The sequence below is a fragment of the Bombus fervidus genome, chromosome 1, assembly GCF_041682495.2.
Source record: "Bombus fervidus isolate BK054 chromosome 1, iyBomFerv1, whole genome shotgun sequence".
Taxonomy (NCBI): Eukaryota; Metazoa; Arthropoda; class Insecta; order Hymenoptera; family Apidae; genus Bombus; species Bombus fervidus.
Window position 1 is genome coordinate 15344882 of NC_091517.1, and position 24327 is coordinate 15369208.

The 24327-nt window shown below is 26.1% G+C and overlaps 4 protein-coding genes across 7 annotated transcripts; 1 reads left to right on the forward strand and 3 right to left on the reverse strand.

Moving 5' to 3' along the window:
• Positions 1-739: 739 nt before the first annotated feature.
• Bmm (brummer) lies at positions 740-12959 on the reverse strand. Of its 2 annotated transcripts, XM_072004089.1 has the most exons (13): positions 12496-12959; positions 6165-6277; positions 5875-5994; positions 5593-5781; positions 5397-5480; positions 5047-5223; positions 4795-4970; positions 4101-4211; positions 3390-3544; positions 3223-3310; positions 3049-3142; positions 2774-2972; positions 740-2702 (listed from the first exon to the last, which is right to left on the reverse strand). In XM_072004089.1, the coding sequence occupies exons 1-13, from the start codon at positions 12653-12655 to the stop codon at positions 2512-2514; spliced, it is 1857 nt and encodes a 618-aa protein (XP_071860190.1). In that variant the 5' UTR covers positions 12656-12959; the 3' UTR covers positions 740-2511. The 2 variants fall into 2 exon arrangements, with proteins under 2 accessions (XP_071860190.1, XP_071860198.1); XM_072004097.1 differs by lacking the exon at positions 4101-4211 and having other exon boundaries at positions 12496-12950.
• Positions 12960-14307: 1348 nt separating this feature from the next.
• Positions 14308-17535, forward strand: Ankle2 (ankyrin repeat and LEM domain-containing protein 2). Of its 2 annotated transcripts, XM_072004120.1 has the most exons (10): positions 14310-14892; positions 14989-15320; positions 15416-15724; positions 15852-16004; positions 16071-16297; positions 16375-16522; positions 16591-16726; positions 16813-16918; positions 17030-17158; positions 17301-17535. In XM_072004120.1, the coding sequence occupies exons 1-10, from the start codon at positions 14766-14768 to the stop codon at positions 17347-17349; spliced, it is 1716 nt and encodes a 571-aa protein (XP_071860221.1). In that variant the 5' UTR covers positions 14310-14765; the 3' UTR covers positions 17350-17535. The 2 variants fall into 2 exon arrangements, with proteins under 2 accessions (XP_071860212.1, XP_071860221.1); XM_072004111.1 differs by lacking the exon at positions 17301-17535 and having other exon boundaries at positions 14308-14892; positions 17030-17283.
• Positions 17536-17671: 136 nt separating this feature from the next.
• On the reverse strand, positions 17672-20531 carry Clc (clathrin light chain). 2 transcript variants are annotated; one of them, XM_072004210.1, is made up of 7 exons: positions 20378-20531; positions 19760-19918; positions 19472-19558; positions 19303-19392; positions 19107-19218; positions 18888-18899; positions 17672-18077 (listed from the first exon to the last, which is right to left on the reverse strand). In XM_072004210.1, exons 2-7 carry the CDS (start codon positions 19911-19913, stop codon positions 17897-17899), a joined length of 636 nt encoding a protein of 211 aa, XP_071860311.1. In that variant the 5' UTR covers positions 19914-19918; positions 20378-20531; the 3' UTR covers positions 17672-17896. The 2 variants fall into 2 exon arrangements, with proteins under 2 accessions (XP_071860311.1, XP_071860321.1); XM_072004220.1 differs by lacking the exon at positions 18888-18899 and having other exon boundaries at positions 20378-20530.
• Cyca (cyclin A) lies at positions 20378-23951 on the reverse strand. Its single transcript, XM_072004155.1, has 6 exons — positions 23577-23951; positions 22909-23379; positions 22599-22822; positions 22308-22512; positions 21988-22235; positions 20378-21894 (listed from the first exon to the last, which is right to left on the reverse strand). Exons 1-6 carry the CDS (start codon positions 23736-23738, stop codon positions 21813-21815), a joined length of 1392 nt encoding a protein of 463 aa, XP_071860256.1. The 5' UTR covers positions 23739-23951; the 3' UTR covers positions 20378-21812.
• Between the last annotated feature and the right edge of the window lie 376 nt (positions 23952-24327).

The window sequence follows — 24327 nt, forward strand, 5'->3', positions numbered from 1 at the left end:
TCGACCCTTCTTTATATTATTGTTATTTATTTCGAATAAAAATATTTTATGATATACACTTTTTGTAAAAAATCGGTCGCTGCTAGCTGCACATTTAGAACTAGTGCAGACGAGCAACTTTGTCCGCAGTATATCACTCTGATCACATGTCTGCTTTCGTTGTGTTAACTGGGAAAACAAATAAAGATATATGATCGCAGCGATATCGCGTGGATAAAGTTACTTGCTGCATCGGGTCTTATGTTACTTCTTATGTACACATTAAAATCATTTAAAAATGTGTGGGATTATCTCGAGACTAGGGAATCGATTTGGGATTCGAGATGAATCATCAAAAGTTGAGTGGAATTCCGATATTTACGTATTTTTCAAGATTCTTAGATCTTTCCCGAATCCACCTGAATTCTAATTTATCCCAAGTTCATAATGTTAATTCGTTAATAATCATAGACAGATAAAGTAAATTAAGTTTTGTCTTAATATTTTTATTTTATTAATTATATACATATTAACATGTCATAATTTAATATATAAACTCATGAAGATAGCTATTTTCAGTACGATTCATAATTACAAATACTGAAACAACTTTCAAAGTAATTTTTCATAGTTTAAAATAAGCATAAAGTGTTATTTATATTTTTAACAATTGCAACAAAATTTATGAACCGTTAGTTTCATACTAGAGTACTCAAGAAGATATCCAGAAATGAAATAATAAGTTAAAATACAACAAATCTTTCATTCAAATTAGTAATTAATCTTAAAATAAAATTACATAACTTATGTATGGGACAGAGTGGAAGTTACAAATATGTAAGTCAAATAATAAAGCCGAAAAAATAAATAAATTTCAATTATGTAACTATATACAGTTTTTAACACCATAAAATATTTTTATGTACAATTTAGATAGATTAAGTAATATACAGTATCACTTTTTAAACATATAAAAATTAATACATTTACATATAAGTTACATGATAATAATCTAGGATGTTCTTATACCTAAACTAAGTCAATACATACGTCAAACATATAGTACAGTACATATACATATAAACACAGCAATTTTTTTTTTTAATAATAATACAATTTAATATGTAATTAAATATATAACTTGTGCTTTTTATAATTATTGCTATAAGTCACTTATTACGTAATGATATTTAGTTCAGTGTATGATACAAAAATGTCATTCTTTAACCATAATTAAATATCCTCAACAGTGATTACGTCAATAACAAACAGTATAAAAATTTTGTATAGTAGTTGGCATTCAGTTCCAGCTGTATGCAATAACAAAATTTGTTTTCCTATCCTAATTTAAATAATTAATTTCATTATTTGTTTAAGTATTTATTGCAAATAGGAACCGCACAAATAATTTGGCACTGCTTTGTGTTGGAAAATATCTACATAAATATTTTGACTAAGAAGTATAACAGAATTAGAAAAGGAGAAAAAATGGGGAAAATAACTTACTTAGCACTCATGCTTACACTCCTCGTCAAAAAGATAACTCAGGTGTGCTATCTTTAATTTCTTAATGAGGCGTGTAAAGTTTTTCGTCTGTAACATATAATATATAATATCATATAATATCAAAAAATAATAAATTTGAAAAAATTTGAAAAAGAATTTGCTTTTTTTTCAGACTCGTTTAATCTTTTCCCGCGTCCCATACTTACAAATTTATATAACATTGTACCATAATCTTTACTCGTTGATACATCATGAACTACTGAGCAATTACTAAACATATTAAGAATGTGTTATCATTTCGTTCTTAAAATAGAACAATTTTTTTTGTTACACACTAAACCTCATAATATTTTTAATTATTTTCAATGAACTGCATATTCTGAGCTCATAATGTTTTGATATTATACGTTACAGACGAAGAACTTTACACGCGTCATTGAGAAATTAAAGACAGCACACCTGGGTTATCTTTTTGACGAAGAGTGTAGAAGCATTATGGTTAACATATGAAACTTCTAACGACACTCAACATAAAATCCAGATAGATATCTTTTATGATGTGCATTTCCATCATAATCAGCCTCTTTCTTGGAGATCTACTCATACTTGATTTACAAGTATTTAATAATGATGTTAAATGTTTTTAACCATGATACATTAATAATAAAATACTGCGTATGCTCTGTTGAAGATACTTCTTATATATATATATATATATCACATTTTTATATGGTTACTTGTGTTGTATCTTATATTTATCAGTACATAACACAGACTGCTCTTGTTTAATAAAAGTGTTTTCATCCATATTCTTTACTTCTTTAAACGACATGTTCTTCAAATGTTATAAAAAATTATCAATATTGAGCACACTGATACTATTTCTCTCTATAATATCACCAACATTATTGAATACAAAAATATGCATACCTGATAATATAATTGACTATACATAGTGATGATACTCATTGTCTATATCAATTATCATAAGAAAAAATCTATTTTACTTTAAACCTTTAATCATTGTTAATCCATTTCTGATTGGAAAATTGGTGGGTTGGAAGCTCTTGTTGTTTGTAAATTTTTACTTATTTCCCATTCACTCTCTGGATCAGAAGATGTATTTAACACACCCAAAATATCATCTTCTAAAGACATTTCTGATAAATTTTCTATGCTTTGTTGATCTGCATCAGTATATAGGGATTCTGCTACAGCTAAAAGATAAATATTTCTATAATCTATTTATATAATATATATACAATAATCAGTAGTTAAAATAACTTACTATCATTGAGGGTGTGTTGAGATAACCATGTGGGTGTATCCCACTCATCAAATTGTAATTTTGTATTATTTTCAATTTCTTCTATAGATAACATTGCATGTGAGTCAGAGTCTGTAACGTCAAATATCTCTGTCACTTGCACTTTGTTATTATCATCCATGTAATAATATGCCATTACAGCTTCTTGCTCAGAAGTTACCTATATATTTAAGAAGAAAATTTAAATTGTATTGATATTGATTATATATAATCATTAATAAATGTCCATAGTTTACCTGAAGAATATTTTCAAAAGTATCATCAACAGTTGAAAGATTGGACATATTTATAACACAATTTGATGTATTACCATTATCCTCCCATGGTTGTCTGAAAGATATAAGTTAAAATAAGAAATATCATTTATTAATTAAAAAGTTTTAAAATACTATTAAGATTTATAAACTTACAATTCATTGTATTGTAATGTCAAATTTAGATTTTTCTTATTTTTATATAAATTATCAGTCTTGTCTGCTACTTCCATATCATATATGTCTAAAAAATGAGAAAGATTAATATACAAGAAAATTTTATTTTTTTAATTGGTACAAAAAATAAACAAAATTCTATTTACTTGAACCATATTCTGTAATGTCTAATTGACATTTAATAGTCTGTGGCACTTGGTAATAGGCATTGATTTTAGGAAATAGCATACATAATTCATTTAATAAAAATGTTCTTAATTCTAATAGATTCCTTCGCAATTTAGGCACATTCAAAATAAACCTGAAAATAAAATAAAATATTAATAATTCATAAACAACTGTTATGAAACTAAGGAAGTATACGCATAGTAAAAAGGATAAATTATAGAAGCAGAAAGTTAAATGTAATTTTTTTTGTTCAAAGTTTTTGACATTAAATGTAAATAATTTAAATAAATAACTTAAACAACTTTTTCACAATTTAAAACATATATATAAATATAAAAAATTCTATTTCCTTGAATCATGTGTGTAATATCTAACTGATATTTAATAGTCTGTGGCACTTAATAGTAAGTTTGGGAAATACCATACTTAATTGGTTTAAGAAAAATGTATATATATGTATATATACATTTATTATATGTAAAACATATATATAATGTACATAAATGCATTATACGTAAATATATGGAATGAAACTTTATAAAATTCTTATTCAAAGTAATAAGAATTCTATTTATAGTAAGTATTTTCAATTTACGTATTTTCCATAATTGTATGTTCTTTCATAATTGTATGTTCAGGTAATATATAAGACATTTTATATAGCAATACATAAGAAATGCAAAGCTTACCAAGAAGATGTCATATTATGTCTAGCACAAGACATTTGTGGAGATGTATGAAGAATATTGCCAATTATATTGTATTCCAAGGTGTGACTTTCTATCTTGTTACCAATTAGACTATGACCACATGCATAATGTTAAATATGATATTATACATAATCACAAGTTTAAATAAATAAAAAAAATTCATTCAATCAGGCAATTAGAATATGAGACAAATTAAGTTACGTTTTATCAATTTGGATGATTACAGGAATTTTAATATAAATATGATTTTAAAGCAATATTACATAGAGTGAAGTTGAAAGGTTGAAAACATAAGTGATTCCTAATGATCACTAACCATAAAAATTAATAACCAGCATTAGTTAGTAGATAGAAAAGATATGAATATACTTACTAATTTTACTACAATAACAAGTCTGTATTTATATATATTATTAATTTTTAATATAATTATAATTAATTCATTATAATTATAATTTAATTATAATTAAATCATTTTAATTACACTATTACTTTAGTAGCATGCAGTTTTAAACAAGCAATATATCATGCATATTAGTTTCTTATTCCATTGATACACACAACTCTATCAAATTATGTAAACATTACAATATATATACATTAATTATTTAAAAAATAAAAGATTCGTCAAAAAGAAAAAAACAAATGATGCAATGCATAATAATATACTTACTTTGTGAAAGTTGCATATATTACATCTGCTGGCAGTGTACATGGTAGACTAAGTAATGATAAAAGTTTTACACTTCGGTGTTTAAATAACCAATTAATGAGGCCTTTATTAGCAGAATCGATTGCATCTTGAAATATGGTCATAACTGTCTCAGGTAAATTAGATACTAGCGCTTCCTACAAAATATATGTGTACATTTATGTATAAAAAATATTCTTATTGTAACTTACAATGTACATATTAAAGTTATACCTGTCTATGCATTTTACATTCTAAGCATTCAGGATCATAATCCATGTTATCATCAAGAGTTTCTGAGACTACAAACGTGGACTGTACAGCTAAACATCGGGTACAATTAAGTAAATTATTGCGGTGAAGAAATCTTAATGCATCATCAAAACCTTGTTTACACATGTTTGAAAGCATCTGTAAAGGCAATTTTTGATAATATTAAAGCTCTTTATGATATTAATGTTTAAATCTTATCTATATAATTTTGTTAATTTTTATTTCTTAATATCCTTTTTATGTTATCTTATCTATGTTATTTTATTTCTTTAATATACTCTCTATGTTACAAGTACTTCATATAAACTTACTTCTAGATTTGGTGGGAAAAGTATTCTTGCAAACCTATATATATTTTGTCTTGAAAGCTCAATACTTGTATTGGCAAAATTGACCTATTAATTATAAATGTTCATTTATTATATTTTACATACGATTTAGTAATCTATTCTTTAGTAAATAATTTAAATATTTCATAAATTATCTGAATAATCATAAGTAACTTACATGGAAAAGTTGGGAAGAAACATCTCTAGGGCAAATATCACTTTCCCCACAAAAAGGACTAATTGTAATAGTATTTTCATCAAGTGTAGGAAGATTATCACTAAAACCACCATCCATATATCTAACACCATGAAATCTTGGTGGTAAGAGACCAGAAAAAATTGGGACAAATGCACTAGCCAATAATGCCTATAAAAGAAAAGTTTCAATATTACAAACTTAAATTTATATAAATTTTTAGTTATATAAATTATATAAATTTTAACATGTATATTATTTTACCTGCAATAAATCTTCCTTAGACGAGAACTGTGAAACAATTACATTTCTTCCGTCGTATACCCTTGTTAAGGAAACGTGGAGCTTGCCGCTAACACGAATATGAGCATCATTAGGAAGATGCTGGAACAAAGATAATATTTCGTTATATATTAAAATATTAAAAACACGAATTCATCTTAAAAATGTCTATTGCTGTATTTAATAACTTCAAAAGTGTAAATACTATATATGTTATTTTTGCAAAATTTGAATATTTACATTCATTTTAAATTATAGTTAATGATATGTACCTTCTGTAAACTTTCTAACAATATCTCCTGTACATTAAATGATGGACTAAATGGACCAAGAGTTCGTTGTCGTGCTTCACGCGCAACGCGTAATACATTACTTGTGATCTCCCCTATAAAAAATGTGTGCTTATAATTATTATAGGGAACAACAACTAAGAATAACTTAAAGTAAATTATAGAAATAAATTTCATTAATTAAAAATAAATTATATTAAGATTTAATTGCATAAATTTCGTTTAAGTAGAAATTTCATTTAAATCGTATATAGCAATCTATGCAATCTGATGTAGTTAAAAACAGATCATTTATTTTTCTTTTTCCATCATAAAATTGGGAAAAGCTATAAATTGTTTTGTTCAATTATAAGATAGGAAAAATAGGAAACTTTGAGTTGTTCTTGATATTTTCACTTACAGCTTCATATTTACGCATTTTTTTATTTTTTTCAAAAATCCTTAGAAGTTTTTATTATATTAACTTAACATATTTAGTATATTTTTATACCTAACGTAAATAAGAAGCAAATACCACTGATGTATTTATCTTATCCCGAATTTACAATATACTTCAATTATATCAAGATTAAATTGTTTGTGATATGTACATATCCCTATATCACAAATATAGGTACACGCAATTATATTATATAAATTATATTTATAGGGTGTGTTCATTTATAAGCTGTGAAAATTATACAACGTTGAATCTACCTAAATTATCTTACTGTTTCAAAGTTAGACATACTTCTTACACTTATTACATGGTCGCAGTTACAGTTCGTTTAAAAGTATACTATTTGTTTAATGACTTAATGATTAAAAAATGAATAAAAATATGATAAATTCTGAATTCCGGCAATGTTATAATTTTCACTCTTTTCACTTTTTATAAACTCATTATACTATGTCCATTAAAATTACCTTATTATGTACTTAAAATTACCACTTAAAATTGTTCATAACATTAAACATTTAATATTTCATTTAGAAATCGTGAAAATGAAGTAAAAATAATTTTTATCTGTGCACGAAACGTTGAGTGCAAGATAATAATTAAAAGTGAACATTTTTATTATAGGTAGATAGAATGTGATTATCGTGCCAACAGATAGGATTAAAAACGATAATAAAAGTTCCTTATATTGGGTTATTGCAAAAAGAAAACAGAAATATAATAGATTGAAAAAGTTCTATTCAATTCGAACTATAAAATATGTGACATTGCTGATAATTTTTCAGAAGCTACAGATAAATTATTAAATGTAATTATCAAATGTATCTTAGATCGGTAAAGACAACACGATAAGAAAATCTTACGAAGTAAAGACCTTAAATCTATAAAATTCAGAAAAATGTACAGTTTGAAATCTATAGTTTATTACACCAATAACGATACACCAGTATAAAAACTTCTTAAAATCAATCATAGCAATCAAATTTATTGCTGCTAGGGATTATAATGCCAAGCATAAATTATAGGGATCACAAACTAACACGCCGCAGATAAAATGTTAGAACAAGCTATACGAAAACTTTCTTTAGATACAATATCGACTGATAAACCAACATACTGGCTATTGGCATAAGAAGAAACCCCGGATTTTCTACACTTTGCGATTATTAAAGGTTTACACAAACATCATTTCGTAGCACAATCCTGCCTAGATCTTACTTCAGTTCACTCTTCGATTCTTATAGACCTTTCATCCAAACCAATGTACACGAACGTCTATACAACATCATCATAGAATCATCTATACAACAATAGCACTAATTAGGCTCAATTTAAAAAATACCTAGAAGCTAAATAAATAGTAATATACCTTTAGAGACATCTGAACAAATTGAATCGATAGTAATAAACTTCACTGATATAATACAAGAAGCAAGTTGAATAGCCACCAAATCAGTGGAAAATGATAGAAATTATCTATCCTTCCCGGCTTATACATTGCAGAAAATTAAGTTTAAACGTAAATTAAAAAGTAATTGGCAAAAACATAAAACACAGCTGAACAAAAGCAGATTAAACGCCATCATTAAAGAAGTGAAACAATTAATCCCAAATCACTGCAATATAGAATTTCACGAATACATAATGAAATTATCACCCAATGAAGACATGAACTATTCACTCTGGAAAGCTACCAAAAAGACGGCATCTACATGATAAATATTCAAAACACTACTAAAACAATTTACCAAATGTCCTTCTTGGACAAATTGTAAAGTAGTAAAAGTTTATTACACGATTATAAAACCTACCTTCTGGCAATACTAAAATTTGGATTTCTTACTATGAACTATCTGGTTAAAGTCTCTAACATCGTAGCATGAAAGAGAGATTGTGAGAGAGATCATAATATAAAAGATAGTTCGGTATTTTATAACATAAATATAATTTTGCGTGATTAATGAAAATAGATGCAGCCGCATCAATTTCACGGATTCCGTGGATTAGTATTATCTTGTAAAAGAGAGTGGTCAATTCTTATGTATTCATATATATAGCCTTATCTTTTATCGTATGAATTGGCATTGCCTTTCTACAAAAACAAACATTCCTTTGTTTGCTTAACATGTTTCATGGTATTGATGATATCAGTACTAGAAGGGAATAGTTTATTTTCTGATTAGAACATTTAAATCACGACACTTTGATAATTGGCATTTTTAATGAGAAAAACTACAATAATCTTTTAAACCAAAAGATGTTATTCTTTAAAGAAAAACATTTTCTTATTCGTTTTAAAATAAATGTCTCGATGTTTCTTCATAAAAAATTTATCGAGATATATTATCGACATATCGATTATCTCAGCATAAAAAAGAACAAGAATAATAGGTCATTGTTTTTTTAAATTTCGACGCAGTTTTAGATTACCAGCCGCGTTCAATCCTCATATCAAATTACTCGTCTGTATTTGCTGATATTAATTAGACTTTAACCATTTTTTTCGCGATAACAAAAATCCTGAATAATGGAAATAATTGATATTATCGAGCTGTTTGCATACCACGCGTTTATATTTCTTACAGTTAATTTTAAAATGTCCATTTTTTTCTAAACATGAATGACATGTTACAGTTTATATAACAAATATAGTAAATATGCATCTTTCAATTTTTGAAGACATGTTACACTTTATATAACACGTGTAACAAATATGCATCTTAGAGACCATGTAGTTATATAAGTTGAATAGATGTACTAATTTTTTTCGATAATAACCTTAATACATAAATAGTTAGGTACAATTACATATTATTAGACTATGGATATTTATACAAATTCATATTTTATGAATATCGTAAAAAAAAAGAAAAAAAAAAAGAAAAATGGGACTGAAGTACATAATTGTTTTCCTTAATAAAGATTATAAGTACTACGTTTTGCATATTTTACATATTTTCGTATATTCTATGCATTGTCACACCTCCAAATTTTCCATAGATGAATAACAGTCCGCATTACATATTTATATAAGAATATTGAGAAAGTAGTATACTTATTACAAATAGTACAGAATTACAATCATTTCTTAATTTACTCTGTTAGCTATACTCTTATTCTAGGTATACGAACCAATATTTCATTATTTCTCTGTATCTGAAGTGTTAAATATGTATTATCTAGCTGTCGAACATGTTTCGTTTTCAGGATATGTATGTATATTGTTTTAAATGCTTCATAGCTGCATCATTTATCGCTTATTACAAACGTATTGATGTATACTTAACGACCTTAAATGTGTTTTTTCGATAGGATAACATTGTGAAAACGTTTACGTCATAGATTATGCACATGATTATAGAATGCTGTCATGCATAAGTATCAGTAATAAAATTATCACACATTAAAATTACGAGCATATATATATATATATATTATAAATTGTGATTGACTTAATTAACATTTTTAATATGATCGAGTTATTTAATGCTGATTCTTTAAATACATATGAATGAACATTAAATATTACTTTAATTAAAAATCATATATTGTAATCAAAACAATATTTAATGCTTGATTGCATATATACATTACACATAAATGATCTATATTGAGAAAATTCAAAATATGAATAAATAATTTTTTCGAAAATGTTGGATTCATTTATTAAAGAAGCATATTAACAATGGAATTTGATAAGACTGATTGCTACATACATAGTAATAGTATACAATAATATACACACATATTTGAATCATCGTTTCGAAATACCATCTATCTTTTTGCGATTTAATATTAACTTATTAATATCGAGACTGATTTGTATATGTATGAGTATGTCTTTAATCTGTTATCGCTATATGTATTTAATAATTCTATATAGAGTGATACGGAAGTAATGACGCCAAAAAGGTATCAGGCGATATTGTTAATTTAGTAAATAAATATGATGTATATAGAAGGAAATGAAATTTAATCAAATAACTGATATATTTTTTAAATTAAAGATGCAAACACATAAGACGTAAACTATGTAATATGTGTATGAACCAAATTAATCTTTCTTCATTTTAACATTGGATATTTCATACAAATCTTTCGTACATATATATTAGCATTTTATATATATTACGTATATGTTATACGACGTTTTTTTTTTTTTTAATAACGTTTATTGTCCAAGAAGATAAGTATTAAATGTGTATGTTATTCACAATAAACAATGAATTTCGGTTGTGGGGTGGTTTAGGCAAAAGTGACGGTACGACATAGCCATATAATATTTTGTGTGTCGGAATTACATTCTTTTAGCGTTACAATTTATAATTGGATTTAAGTCGCTGTAGAGCGCTGCTTATATACGATATTGTTTTTTCTTCCTATCTCTGTCCTGAAAACCTGGTCGCAAAAACAGGGCAGTTCGTATGTTATAAGACGTATATATGCTTAATGACTCTATATGTAAAATATATTTGTATCCGTGTCGTCTATGAAAAATGTTCCACGTAATACATATTTATTCCAAAACATTTCCAAAGGATATATAAAATTATAATACATTTTATTCGTAACATGTTTGTTGTTCTTATTATTTAAAATGTTTTAACAACTATGTAATACTAATCGTAAATATTTAACTATGAGTTATCAGTTATTTATTATTATTACGAAATGTTATGTATCACGAAAGCATCGGATTTCTGGTTGGCCATGGTACTGTACTACAAGATAGGGTGTAAACACAACAGTGAATTTATAAGCGGATATATATATATGAAACGATTAAGAATTTTCGCACTCTATATATTCTGTGCATTTACATATTTATTCCCCATTTATATTAAAAATCATCAGAGAGTACTTTTTAACAACATTTATATAGTTTTTCAAACGATTACTTTGATATTTATCACCAATTATAAATCTGCATCTTTTAAATTTTTTGAGTATAGAAATTTATTGCAATGTTTTGATTAAAAGATTAAATGAAATTACTTTTATATACTAGCTAATATAATATTTTACCATTGTGAGATTTACTAAAATAAAAAATACTTCTCTTTCACACAAAGTGATGTTTTTATTACAATAAAAAATGTTCAGTAATGCGCAATAACTAATGCCAATATATCTGTTATAATTGCTTCCATTATATTATATATTTATTCTCACGCTTACTACAAAGAAAAACAGTTGATAAGTGTTCTTGTTACTACTTCCAATTTGCTTATTCTATGCTTGACCTAATTATGAGATTCATTTGTAGCATTACCAAGTTCATACAGCTTCTATCAATAATTTTGAAATTTTATAAACAATAGGAAATGTAATATAGAGACAAGCAGAAGTGAAATAAATTATATTTGGTTGCATATAGTGAAATAGGCATTTTGAAATTTTAAAATATAATTACAATAATTACGTTTTATAAATTTTATATCATTTATTTACATAAGCAAAAAGAAAATCATTTATATGGGCTATATAACAAATTAGTAATGATGCTTGAAAAATGTTAAAATTTATAATCGTTATTTAAGATTTATTTAGGAAATATAAAAACTGATAAAAGTCAATTTTGACAGCTATATTTTTTTACATTAACAGCACATAAACATGGCCTTAAGTATATATTAAGTTGTAATATCGTCATATTTTATATTAAAAGAGTAAATAAAGATATTTACGGTTTAATTACAGCGTGAAATCACCGGAGCCACCGGGACAATTTGTTTAACATGTGCGCAATGGATATAAAACGTAAGATCGTGTAATATCAGAAAGTCAATAAATCGAAACATAACATTAAAAAAAATTAATTATTTAAGATACTATATATCTGGTAGATATATATAAACAAAGGAGTTCACTTACCGAGGGGTAAGTCACAAAGAAGACAACAAGCAGCGATAGCACCAGCCGATGCACCACTAATCTTATCCAAAAGTAAATGTGGAGCGTATTTCTTAAAGCACACTGCTACACCAACATGGTAAATACCAAGGAAACCGCAACCAGCAAACGATAAATTCATTTCGGAATTCTCTTATACTTTATGTCGTTTATTGTTAATTCGTTTAGATCGATTGTCAAGAATAATCATATGATAAATAAAAAATACTGATTCCCTTTCTTCGGCACTATGAACATCGCACATAAAGAAAGACAATATGAACGACGTACTTCGCACGACGTCCACGTTTCAACTATTAGTAGTCCTTTGAAGCAGCAACAATAGTCTCCCGAAACTCTTGAGTCTAATCTCGAATACGATTGAAAAAAAAAATACATGATGTTACAAACAGCCAGAGAGATAATACACATTTGATGACGCACAGTTTGTAAATACTTGCCAAGTTCCTGATTGGTCGATCTTAGTCACATTCCAATGAGTGGTGATAGCTCCGCCCACTTAGCGTTCTTAAACTCATTCAATGTGTGATACATATTTCTACAGGTGCACGTGTTTTCCCAACAATATGATTGTCTTAAAATGCGCTCATGCTCATTTAATAAATAATATTTAACAAATCGTATTATGATTATTTAATGTAAGTAAACTTTGCTAAAATGACAATTAATGTCCTTTTTTATATAAAACATTCTTTCTCCTCATATATCTTTTTAAATATTGTATTTATGTTAAGCAATTATTAGCAATTTTTCGATTTTCATGTATAAATATAGAATTTAATTGACAAAAATAGAATCTTTATTTGTATTAATCTAATAAATATAATAAATAATTGATCTGAATAAAGTCTATGGTACAAGAGAATATTATATTTATTATAAGAATATTATAATAATATATTGTAATAATATAACAATACTGATTTTAATATATAGATATAATAATATAAGAATTATTATAATATAAGAGAATATATTAGATTGGCAACTAAATTTCCTCTTTGATGATAATCATTTTCAAATCTGTAGTTTTCATTGATTACTAAAACAAACTAGGAAGTATCTGATTATGATTGTACAGTTTCTTAACATAAAATTCCATAAGTTATTTAACTGTTAATAAGAAATATTGAGTTGACAACTAAGTGATTGCCAAGTAGTTTCATAACATAAAATTCCATAAGTTATTTAACTGTTAATAAGAAATATTGAGTTGGCAACTAAGTGATTGCCAAGTAGTTGCCAACTCAATATTTCTTATTAACAGTTAAATAATTTATGGAATTTTATGTTATGAAACTGTACAATTATAATCAGATATTTCCTAGTTTGTTTTGGTAATCAATGAAAAATATAGATTTGAATAGAAATGATTATTATCAAAGAGGAAATTTTTCTCATAAATGATATTAATTAATGTATGTATTAAACAAATGGTGTTAGTAGATTTATATTTAAGTTAATTTTAGTATTATTTAAAAATAAATAGTCAAAATATTATAAATAAAATTTTATTTTATCTTGTACTACTAAACATAAGTAACTTATATGATTTGAACTAATTGGTCAACCATTTAGACTTTATCTAGGATTGATTCATTTTGTAAATAACAGTTGATTATGAATTGATACGGTTTTTAAGCATTTTCTATTTTGCGTAAGAAAGTTATACTTTATATTATGAATTATATTGATTTCATAAATATAGCATTTTTAATGTAAACGCTTCTGAAATTACGGCTTAATTATATATTATCTTGAAAATTAAGTTTAACCTTGAATTTACTTGGCATACCATATATGTTTCCTATTTTGTTTCTTGAAAATTTATATTTGATAAAAAATGCTTAATGTATTTTATCATAGCTTTGTATATATTAAATGGGATACTTTATAAAAATAAATTTCAAAATTAATACTGATTATTTGATACTTAAAAACCATATAAATTTTAACTAACTGTTAAAAATTACAATATAGATTTTTAAACAAACTGCGTATTAAAAAGGAAGAAGACATTAATAGTACATGAAATTATCCGATTAGAAAAAAAAGAGAGTGGAGAAAAGACAAAAGATATTACATACCGAATTATAAATATCACATTAAATTTAAGCAGTTCCAGTTTCAGTGTATGTTTTTTGACATTTTCGTATGTGACATATAACAATATAACCAATAAATGACTATATGACTTAAAATAATTTGAGAGGAAAACAAAGTTGAATATAATGGATGAAAACGTACAAACATTACATGGGATTCATGGAAATTCCAATGTATCAAATGAAATAATTTATCATGCAGTATACATACCTGAAGAAAACATTGATTCTTCAATAGAGAACAGTATTAAAGGTAAATATACAAAAATAAAGAGTTATCTTCTTATTTTTTTATGATCTTGCAACTATTATTTGAATGAAGTAAATAATTCACATTTAATTATTATAGAAAATATTCGAGTTTATCAAGACAAAGCAGAAGCTTTAAAAGTAATTAAAGAATTTAAAACTGGTCGTCTGAAATCATTTAAAAAACGATCAGAAGCTGAAGAGTATGCTCAAACTGGCTTTGAGAAATCAAATTATGTGAATAGTACCTTAATAAATGCAACTGTACCTGTAGTAGAAGAAAAATCAAATAATTTTAAAGCTCCACGATCTCAAGATCTGATATGTTTTAAAAAATTAATTAAAGATGGAGATTTATTTGCTGTAAAAACTACAGTATGGGGAAATCCACGATACTTAATTGGTAGTGGAGATACACCTGCAATTCTGCAAGTAAGTTTATAATTTATAGTCATATTTAAGAAAGATATATGAATTATCTAATATGCATATATTATGCTATATTTTTTCATTATTACTTATTATAGGAAGGATGCCGTTATAATGCATTACATATTGCAGTTAGGGCAGACAGACCTGATATGTGTGAGTTAATATTAAACACTGTTGGAAACACAGACTTCATAAAGTTACTTTATGGTGATGAATGCAAGAGTTATGTGGATCGTGCACAAATTATGTTAGATTTATATTTAAACACACCTGACAAGGGATTAAATGAAACTCCATTACACTTTGCAGTCAAATTTGGTTTAAAAAATGTAGTTCGAATTCTTGTTTCATATCCATGCTGTATAAAGACATTACCAAATAAATATAAACAACTACCAATAGATGTACGTAATAAAATATTTAAAACTTTTCTATTATTGCTTTTGATTTATAATCTTTTATTATTTTCTATATATTTTTGTAATTACCACTCTATAATATATCTTAATTTAGTTTGTGTTAATATTACAGATAATTTGTACTAGAACATGTCAAGAAGATGAAGGATTAAAAAAAGAAATACGTTTGCTACTAGAAGATCAGTATTATGTACCTGTATTAAGATCAGATGATAATACATTACAACCTGTGATTGGAGAACCTTTCTCTCCTACTAATCTTTTGGTATGTTACAATATTTCAATTTATATTGTATGTCTATAATATTTTATGTGGATAATATTTTTGTAGAGTTTAAATACCGATCCAATTAGTCCACGTTTAGAAGTACGTGCATTTGCTGGACCAATGACAAAATCTCGAGCATTAGAATTTAGAAAAAAGTGGAAAACGCCACCCCGTCTTCGTATGACTCCTATTAAAAAAACTGATGATGAATCTAATGCTATAGATAGTCCTACTAATAATTTAGCTTTAAGATTACAAGATGCAGAAAAGGGACTTGAACGAGTTGGAAGGTATATTTCATAGTAAATTTTAAGATCATAATCATTAAAGATTAAAAAAGAAAATTGCAACTCAATTTAATTTTTAGAGACTTGGCAGAAGAGTACCAAGTATCGTGGAAGGAATATTGGCCATTTTTAAACGATTTTGCAGATTTTCGTACTAAGGAGGGTTTAATAAAGCTTGAAAAATATTTAGAACATAAATTTCAGAGTCAGTTACTTCACCATAACCAGGTACAACAAATATTTAATTTTTAACATTCATTAAAAATTATTATACTTCTTACATAATTTTTTCACAGACATCAAATGAGAACCTAATTAATTCAAATGAAAATTCACAAACGAAATCGCAAATTGATGAAATAGATTATTTATGTAATAAATTACAATCATGGTCATTGCTTACATCAAATGGTGAAGAACAAAATAATGTAGGTAAGTCTAGAATGCTTTATAATTAAAATTTATATTAAAGTATGCAACAAAAAGTATCTATAAATATGTTTTATTCTTTTCTTTAGATGAACTAGAATTTTTTACACCGCCATCATCACCAAAATTAACGGTAGATAGTTCAGATGATGAAATGCAAAATGCAGAGGAAGGTCATGGGACATTTCTGGAAGGGTAAAATATCACATGAAAATAAATTTTTTTTTTTTTAGTAAAATAACTATTTTTATATAAACACATTATAACTGCTATACATATATATTTCCGTTATTTATTATTTTATAGGCCAGTGCCAACAAAGTTAGATCATGCTGTTTATAATGCAGTATCAACATCACTTAATTCCATTACATATCCAAACATATATCGTTGGCAACATGACATGCAACTTGCTATGAAGCGTGATCTACATAGGTATCGATCTTTTATCTTTCTATACTTGCAAGAAGTAACTAATATTATATTTTTACAATAATATAATACAAATTATAATTTGTTATTTTTCTAATTACATAGGTATTAATTATTAATAAATCTAATTTGTTATTAATTTCAGAAAAAATAGCATAAGGGGAATTCGAAGAAAATTGATTATAAATTTTTAGATACATGAGATATCAAGATGTTGAACAATGTAAAAACTAAAACTATAAAAAATTTTTATATTACGCACAATAAGAGTTATTTGTTAAATAACATTAATATACTTCAAAACTTATTTTAAGTGTACTAAAAAGCGATATATTTTCATAAAATTTTATATATGATTAAAATAATTTATGAAAATTTTATATATTGTTTTGTAAACTACCATTTATCGTTAAATTTATATATGTAAGGGCGTTATTACGTATATCTTTATATATAACGACATTAGTAATTACGTTACACATTTAATTTTTCTAAATTTAGTATTTATGCACGTACTTGCTATTAGTAATCTTTATTCACAATAATATTACATTTTTTCTTAATAGACCATATATGATCTTTCTTTCAAATGATATTATTATAACTTGCATACACTTTTCTTTTGTTTCATAGTATATTTATACATACATATGTTTATGTGTATATGTGTGTGTATATATATATATATATGTATATATATATATGCATATATCTATAATTCATACCAAATTATTAATTTAATCAAAGACTGACAGGAGCTGGTGGAGTTTGCTTCAATTGCAAAATAATTGAACGCATTCGAGAAACGTCTTTTGAAGTGCGGGAAGATTTGGGATTAAAGTCACAAAGTTTTGCAATGCGTTCCCATTCAGTTCCTGGTTCCACTTCATCAGCTTCTGCTACGAATTGTTTTTCTGCGTTCCTAGAGATAAATCCATTATATTACATAACTTACAACGTATAAAAACTTAAATGCGACAATACTCGAACATTAAATGCACTAATGACATTGCAGTATATGTATTGAATAATTTTATTTCCGTTTCTTACATATAATGTGTGCAGCGACGCAAATTCGAAATTTTTTCTATAATTTCTATCCACATGAAAGTATGCTTTTTGTTTTTTGTTTTCGTTTCTGATAAAATGTGTCACGAAAGTTATAATCTACGTAACGAAAATTAATACAAATATTTCATATAATTCTATCTATGAAATTGAAAATCGTAAATAAAGAGGAAACGTTTATATTTTTGTATCCGTTCTTAGATAAACAAGTTAGGTAACTTTACCATACTTTACCATACATTTGATGTTATATTAAATGTATACATACAATATAGAAATTAATAATTCTAATAGTATTTATACGTTTGAGACATTTTAATATAGTTGATAATGAAATTGTTAAAATTTAATTGTAACATTTATGTCAAAATATAACGATATAAAAATTATAAAATATAATGTTTTAATATGTATCTTTATGGTAATTTCTAATGTAATTAAAGTCAGTAAATGTGTGGCTTACATATGATACGATTTGAAACAATGAAATCTCAAGTATAATTGCATCAAGCACAAAATATACGAATTATTACAAAAAGCAGCTAACATATATGAAAATATTTCCGATACCATTCTGCAAGTTGCTTTATAAAGTGAATAAGCAAGCTATATTATACAGCAATGCAATGCAATTATACATGCAAAAAAATATAGTATAACTTACTTGGCAGATTCCCTAAGAAGCAGAATGAAAATAATATAATTGTATGTAGTACATATTTTAAATAAAATATTTATAATTTTATACAGAATAAGACTTTTAATTGCATCTACAGATATGCGATTAAAAGTTATATTTATAAAAAACATATTGAAAATATATAAAATAAAACAAAATTAAATAAATTAAAAGAGAGGGAGGAAAGGCAATTTTAAATATTACCTGTTTGTAGTTTTTGTTTTACTAATAGCTTCTGCATGATGTTTATACCATTCTTCTAATTCTTTTCTTGCAGCTTCTTTCCACTCTTCCTTTTTCTTCTCTTCTTCTGCATCTAAATAAATTACATATAACAATAATTAAATATTAAAATTACGAATGTTATATAATGGGATCTAGCTAAAAAAAAGATATTTACCTTTTTCCTCTAGTCTAGTTTTTTGTTCTTCTCTCCATTTTCGTATTTTTTCAGGTTCTTCCTTTACAGGTGGAGGCTTGGGAGCAGTTTCTAAAAATATTTTTAAAAATATAACGTCCTATAATAAGTTATAAATGATTTAATAAAAAAGCAATAAAATATGGTTTACCTATTACTGGAGGTGCTTGTGTTTCAGAAGGTTGTCCAATTGCATCTATTATTTCAAAACTACCTTCAGCATCACCACCTGGGCCAACTTAAATTTCCAAAGTTTGGGATAATTAATTAGTATTATCCAAATAGAAATATATTTGTAATTTATAGTGATTTGTTTCATTTAGTGTGTATTAATATATAGTATAAAAATAGAACATTTTGTCGATATCAAATCAAATATTACAAAAGACAATAAAATAATAACTTTTTTTCTACTTATACATATATTGAATTTAACTACCATCTATATTAGATGCCATTGTAGGAGCAGACATAGCAACTGGTGGAATTTCATTTTCAAGCCCTGCCAACTGATCCTGTTCCCTTGCTACAAATTCTGCCACTGGATCTACTTCTTGCTCGTTGACAAAGTTGTCACCAAATGCCATATCCATTTTGTCTAATAAAAATATCAAACAAATTGACAAACTTTGTATTAATATTTTTAAATATAAAAAAACCCCTATTAATATAAACTTTTATTTTATACAAAATTCTCATACATTTATTAACTTTCAGTCAATCAATTTTATAGAAGACAAATATATATTACTGTTACTATTATATTAACTACTTACTATTATATTAACATTTTTCACTTTCATTTTATTTTAATACATTGACTTTCAAATCAATGTAATATATATTACTCATTTTATAGGTTAAATTAAAATCCTATAAATAAATTTGTTTATCCATCAAAAAACATTAGTAAAAGTAACCTAAAAGGATGTATTTATTCATTAAAGATATGATTAAATTGTATAAAACATCGAAAATACTGAGTATAATATGCGAAATAAAATGAGAATATTTATTTAATAATAAACGTAAGAAAATGTTAAATCAAATATTATACCTCAATAATATTATGGAATATGTAATTTTTATCTCGGGAAACTCCCACAACTGTCTTTTCGTTAGATTTCTATTAAATATCAACTGCAAATTGTCAACGTCAATACTAGTTTAGAGCACAACGCACACATGCGCACAATTAAATATAATGGCTAAGCAAGAGAAATCAGTACTACCAACATCAATAATATGAAGAGAATATCTTTAAGAATATTCAAATATTTTATGTATTTAAAAAAACACGTCATAATATGTGAAATTAATAACATTGTTTATTTTATGAATAATATTAGTAATAACCTAATTCGTCTTGTCATAGCATATGAGAAACAATATTCTACTGAAACACCTATTTCAAAGTTTCTTGTTTAAAATTGTCTAAACGTTTTAACATTGAATATTGCTATTTAACGATTAACCTCCTGCTTAATTTGCTTTCAAAGTATATAATTTATCATAACAATTTGATTTCGTCATGTCTTTTTAAAAACATTACACAATTATTGTATGAGATGTATCTTTATATATATCGTAAATATTATAATTAAAATATTCAATATTATAATCGAAATACAACAAAAAACAAAATTATGTGTATATCCCTTTTTAATATGAACATTATAGACACGCATAGTGTATCAAACACTTGAATACTTTTGTTTTGCTCAGAGATCATGCATAAAATATCTATATGAACATTCGTATAATGTATATTTTAAAATGAAAATTTATCTGTAAATGCACGTGTATGTATAAACAGGACTGTCTTTTAAATAGCATGATCTATGAAATGTATGTACAATATATTTTTCAAAAATAGACGAAGAAAAGTGATTAATAACATTACTTTTTTTGGTTACACCATAAAAGATCGTAAATAAATAGCTATGTCAGAATCCTAAAAATAGACGAATGTTGTAATCATTTTAATACATAGACGCGTTTCCATCACAATGATGTATATTTTTAGTACAATGTGAATAATAAATACAGTTATTGTTTCTTACACTTCCTATTATTTTATGACAGATCACTGGCAACAAAATTTAGATATCATGTATGTAGAGCAAGTGTTCTGTTAACAATCGTCTAAAAAATGCATATAAAAATACAAATTCCTAAATAACATAATTTAGAGCTTCATTCGTTAATATAATGACGGAGCTCTAAAAACAGTTATTAAAATTTACCTACAACCTATAAAACGTATAGGTGGTGGTGGTGGGATATGAAAAATAAAGTCAATATGCTTGTCTAGGCTAAACATAGTGACCATATGTTAATAGAAGTAACTCGTTCATTTCATTTGTGAAAGAATAGCTCAGTCTTGCCCTAATCCCCTCCTTGTCTTTCAAAACACGGGATTTACAACGGGAGGTTCGTTATCTCCAAATATGTATAGATTTTTAGATTTTTCTATTTTTGTGTAATGCCTATTAGGCATTTTCTTCTTCATCTTCAGAGCTCAGTGTAACATTATCAATACATCGTGGTAATAATAATGCTACATGTCCATATCTAAATAAAAATATATTAGACATAATGATAAAATCATTGATTTAAAGGATAAAAAGAAATGAATTATTTTGAATATTAAATATCTAAACTTACTTGCTGCTTTTGTATTTTTCTTGGATGGCTTGTTGTAGAATATTTAATGCATTGCAAAAGGTTTTATTTAAACACAAAATGCATTCTTTAAGATCCTTTAAGCTATACCCTGACGATAATTCCAACTCATGTGGCCACATCTCTTCTAACAATGTATGCCGTGCAAGTGCAATTGCAGATGCAGCTAAATGACTAGGTAAAAATTGGAGATATGGATCCCCCTCAAGCATTGATAATTCACAGAGATACTATAAAATTTTGTATGAAAATTAACATATCGTATTGAGAACACAATGAGGAAATATATGTAATGTATTTACCATTGCTAAAAATTTAATTTTTTCAGAAAGGTTATTACTAATACAATATTCCATAAGGAAGGTAAGTGGTGTTGGAACAGTTAGATCAAAAGATAAAACCCTTAATATTAAATGCTCCATACGTAATACTTGTTTTTTCGTATATGTGTCATCTGTGATATATACAAATTCGCCTACATCAGGTGGATAAATCTCTTCGTATTTTCTAAATTATTAGTATAACATTATTTTTTGAAAAACTAAAGACTAGATATAATTAATTAAATAGATATATAGATAAATGAAACTTACGCAGCAATAAACATAGCTGCTGTACCTACAAGTTGTAATTTTGCTCTTACAACGCTCATGTATGATAGAAAGCGATCTATATATGAAACAGCTAAATAAAGTGTCTCAGTCTGTAACCGATACTCTTCGGCAACTTCTACAAGCCAATCCACTAATATCGATCTCATTGAATATGTTATATCAGGTTGTTTCTTCATATAGCCTGGTTTTGGTCTATGCTGTGTCTAAAATAAAATATTTCATTAAAAGAATATGTTAATATCTATTAATTACTCTAAATTTAAAAAAAAATTTTTATGTAAATACATACTTCTGCAGCACGTAAATAATTATATATATCAGCTCTATATTCATCTACATCAAAAAAATTCATTCTCAATTCTTTAATAGACTTTCTTCGTTTCTGATGGTTTTTCTTTGAGGAAGACAAATAAGAAATTGATTTTTCTAAAGACATTGGACTGCCTTGTGAAAAAATGACATCATTTTCTTTCTTTCTATTTATATCTTCAATAGCATTGTAAAATGTTGGTAAATTTGAGACAGTCATAGGATTCACCTCTAACCTTGGCTTCTCTCTTTCTGGTTTCACATCTTCCTTCTCTTTTATTTCTTTCTTATCCTTTGTGTCTCTAAGTGCAACAGAAGTTTCTTCTTCTAACTTATCTTCATAGATTTTAAATGTAACTTCCTCCTTTTTCTCATCATAAATTTTAAAAGGTTCAAACTGTGTAGGTATAACAGCTTTTGTTTTTGGATACTTTTCATCCTTGTATATTTCCTACACAAAGTCAAACGAATATAATTATATATTTCACTATTAACATTGATAATAAATGATTTTAAGATCATAAAAATGTTGTACAGCTTCAAAAATCACTTTCTATAGTTTGATTAATGTGTACTATAAAAATGATAAATATCGAGTTTTCCAGTGTAGAAAAACGCGGGAGGAAAGATTACGAAATGTATACATACTGGTTTCGTATTACGATTACAATTATTGTGAAGAACACCTAAAACTGCACGTTTTGTTGGTTGCAATGGTTGACTTTGAAGGGGCACGGAAATATTTTCTTTGCCGCGACGAACATCGCTAATTCGATTTTCTTGATCCTCGTGTACTCGAATCGTGGCCATTATTTGGTTCCAATTTTACACCCAATCTTTTATATATAAATCGATTCTTCTCCTTTTCTAAATTATTATTACTTTTTAAACACTATGCATGCCCACTTCTTGTTACAATTAAGAGTATTTACCGTCCATACATGGCAGATAAAATTTCGAAGCTCTAAGCAACCCAACAAACTTCAGTTGCCGTTTGATTTCAAACAAACGTAACTTCAACAGCTGGCGATACGTTAAAAGCGTTGCTCAAATAGACCAATGAGAAGAGCATGTCTCTTATAAATTGGAAATACACCAATCAGATAAATAACGTGTTAACTTGCGCCTTTAAAATTATCCTTGCTTATAGGCGGATATACATACTAATGTGCAATAAAAAAAACTTTTTTGAATATAAAAATTTGTTATCTATACACATTTTTAAACGTATGAATTATCCCTAAATTTCTTAAGGTTTAGTTTCATCATATAATATAGCTATTTCAAGTGAATGTAGATAACTAAATGTAAAAGTCATACTTTAATGATTGATATTTGCATATAATATCGCATTATGTAAAAAAGAAGATATAGTTTTTTATATAATTTATTTATAATG

Coding starts and splice junctions, on each gene's coding strand:
- Bmm (XM_072004089.1), bottom strand. CDS start 12,655: ATGAATTTATCGTTTGCTGGTTGCGGTTTCCTTGGTATTTACCATGTT. Junction 5,995..6,164: donor TGTTAGAAAGTTTACAGAAG/GTACATATCATT, acceptor TCTTTGTTCCAG/CATCTTCCTAATGATGCTCA. Junction 2,703..2,773: donor TCAACACACCCTCAATGATA/GTAAGTTATTTT, acceptor TTTATCTTTTAG/CTGTAGCAGAATCCCTATAT.
- Ankle2 (XM_072004111.1), top strand. CDS start 14,766: ATGGATGAAAACGTACAAACATTACATGGGATTCATGGAAATTCCAAT. Junction 16,005..16,070: donor TCTCTCCTACTAATCTTTTG/GTATGTTACAAT, acceptor ATATTTTTGTAG/AGTTTAAATACCGATCCAAT. Junction 16,523..16,590: donor AGTTACTTCACCATAACCAG/GTACAACAAATA, acceptor ATTTTTTCACAG/ACATCAAATGAGAACCTAAT.
- Clc (XM_072004210.1), bottom strand. CDS start 19,913: ATGGATATGGCATTTGGTGACAACTTTGTCAACGAGCAAGAAGTAGAT. Junction 19,393..19,471: donor ACAAGCACCTCCAGTAATAG/GTAAACCATATT, acceptor AAATATTTTTAG/AAACTGCTCCCAAGCCTCCA. Junction 19,219..19,302: donor AACTAGACTAGAGGAAAAAG/GTAAATATCTTT, acceptor TAATTTATTTAG/ATGCAGAAGAAGAGAAGAAA.
- Cyca (XM_072004155.1), bottom strand. CDS start 23,738: ATGGCCACGATTCGAGTACACGAGGATCAAGAAAATCGAATTAGCGAT. Junction 22,823..22,908: donor ATTATTTACGTGCTGCAGAA/GTATGTATTTAC, acceptor ATTTTATTTTAG/ACACAGCATAGACCAAAACC. Junction 22,236..22,307: donor AAATTAAATTTTTAGCAATG/GTAAATACATTA, acceptor AAAATTTTATAG/TATCTCTGTGAATTATCAAT.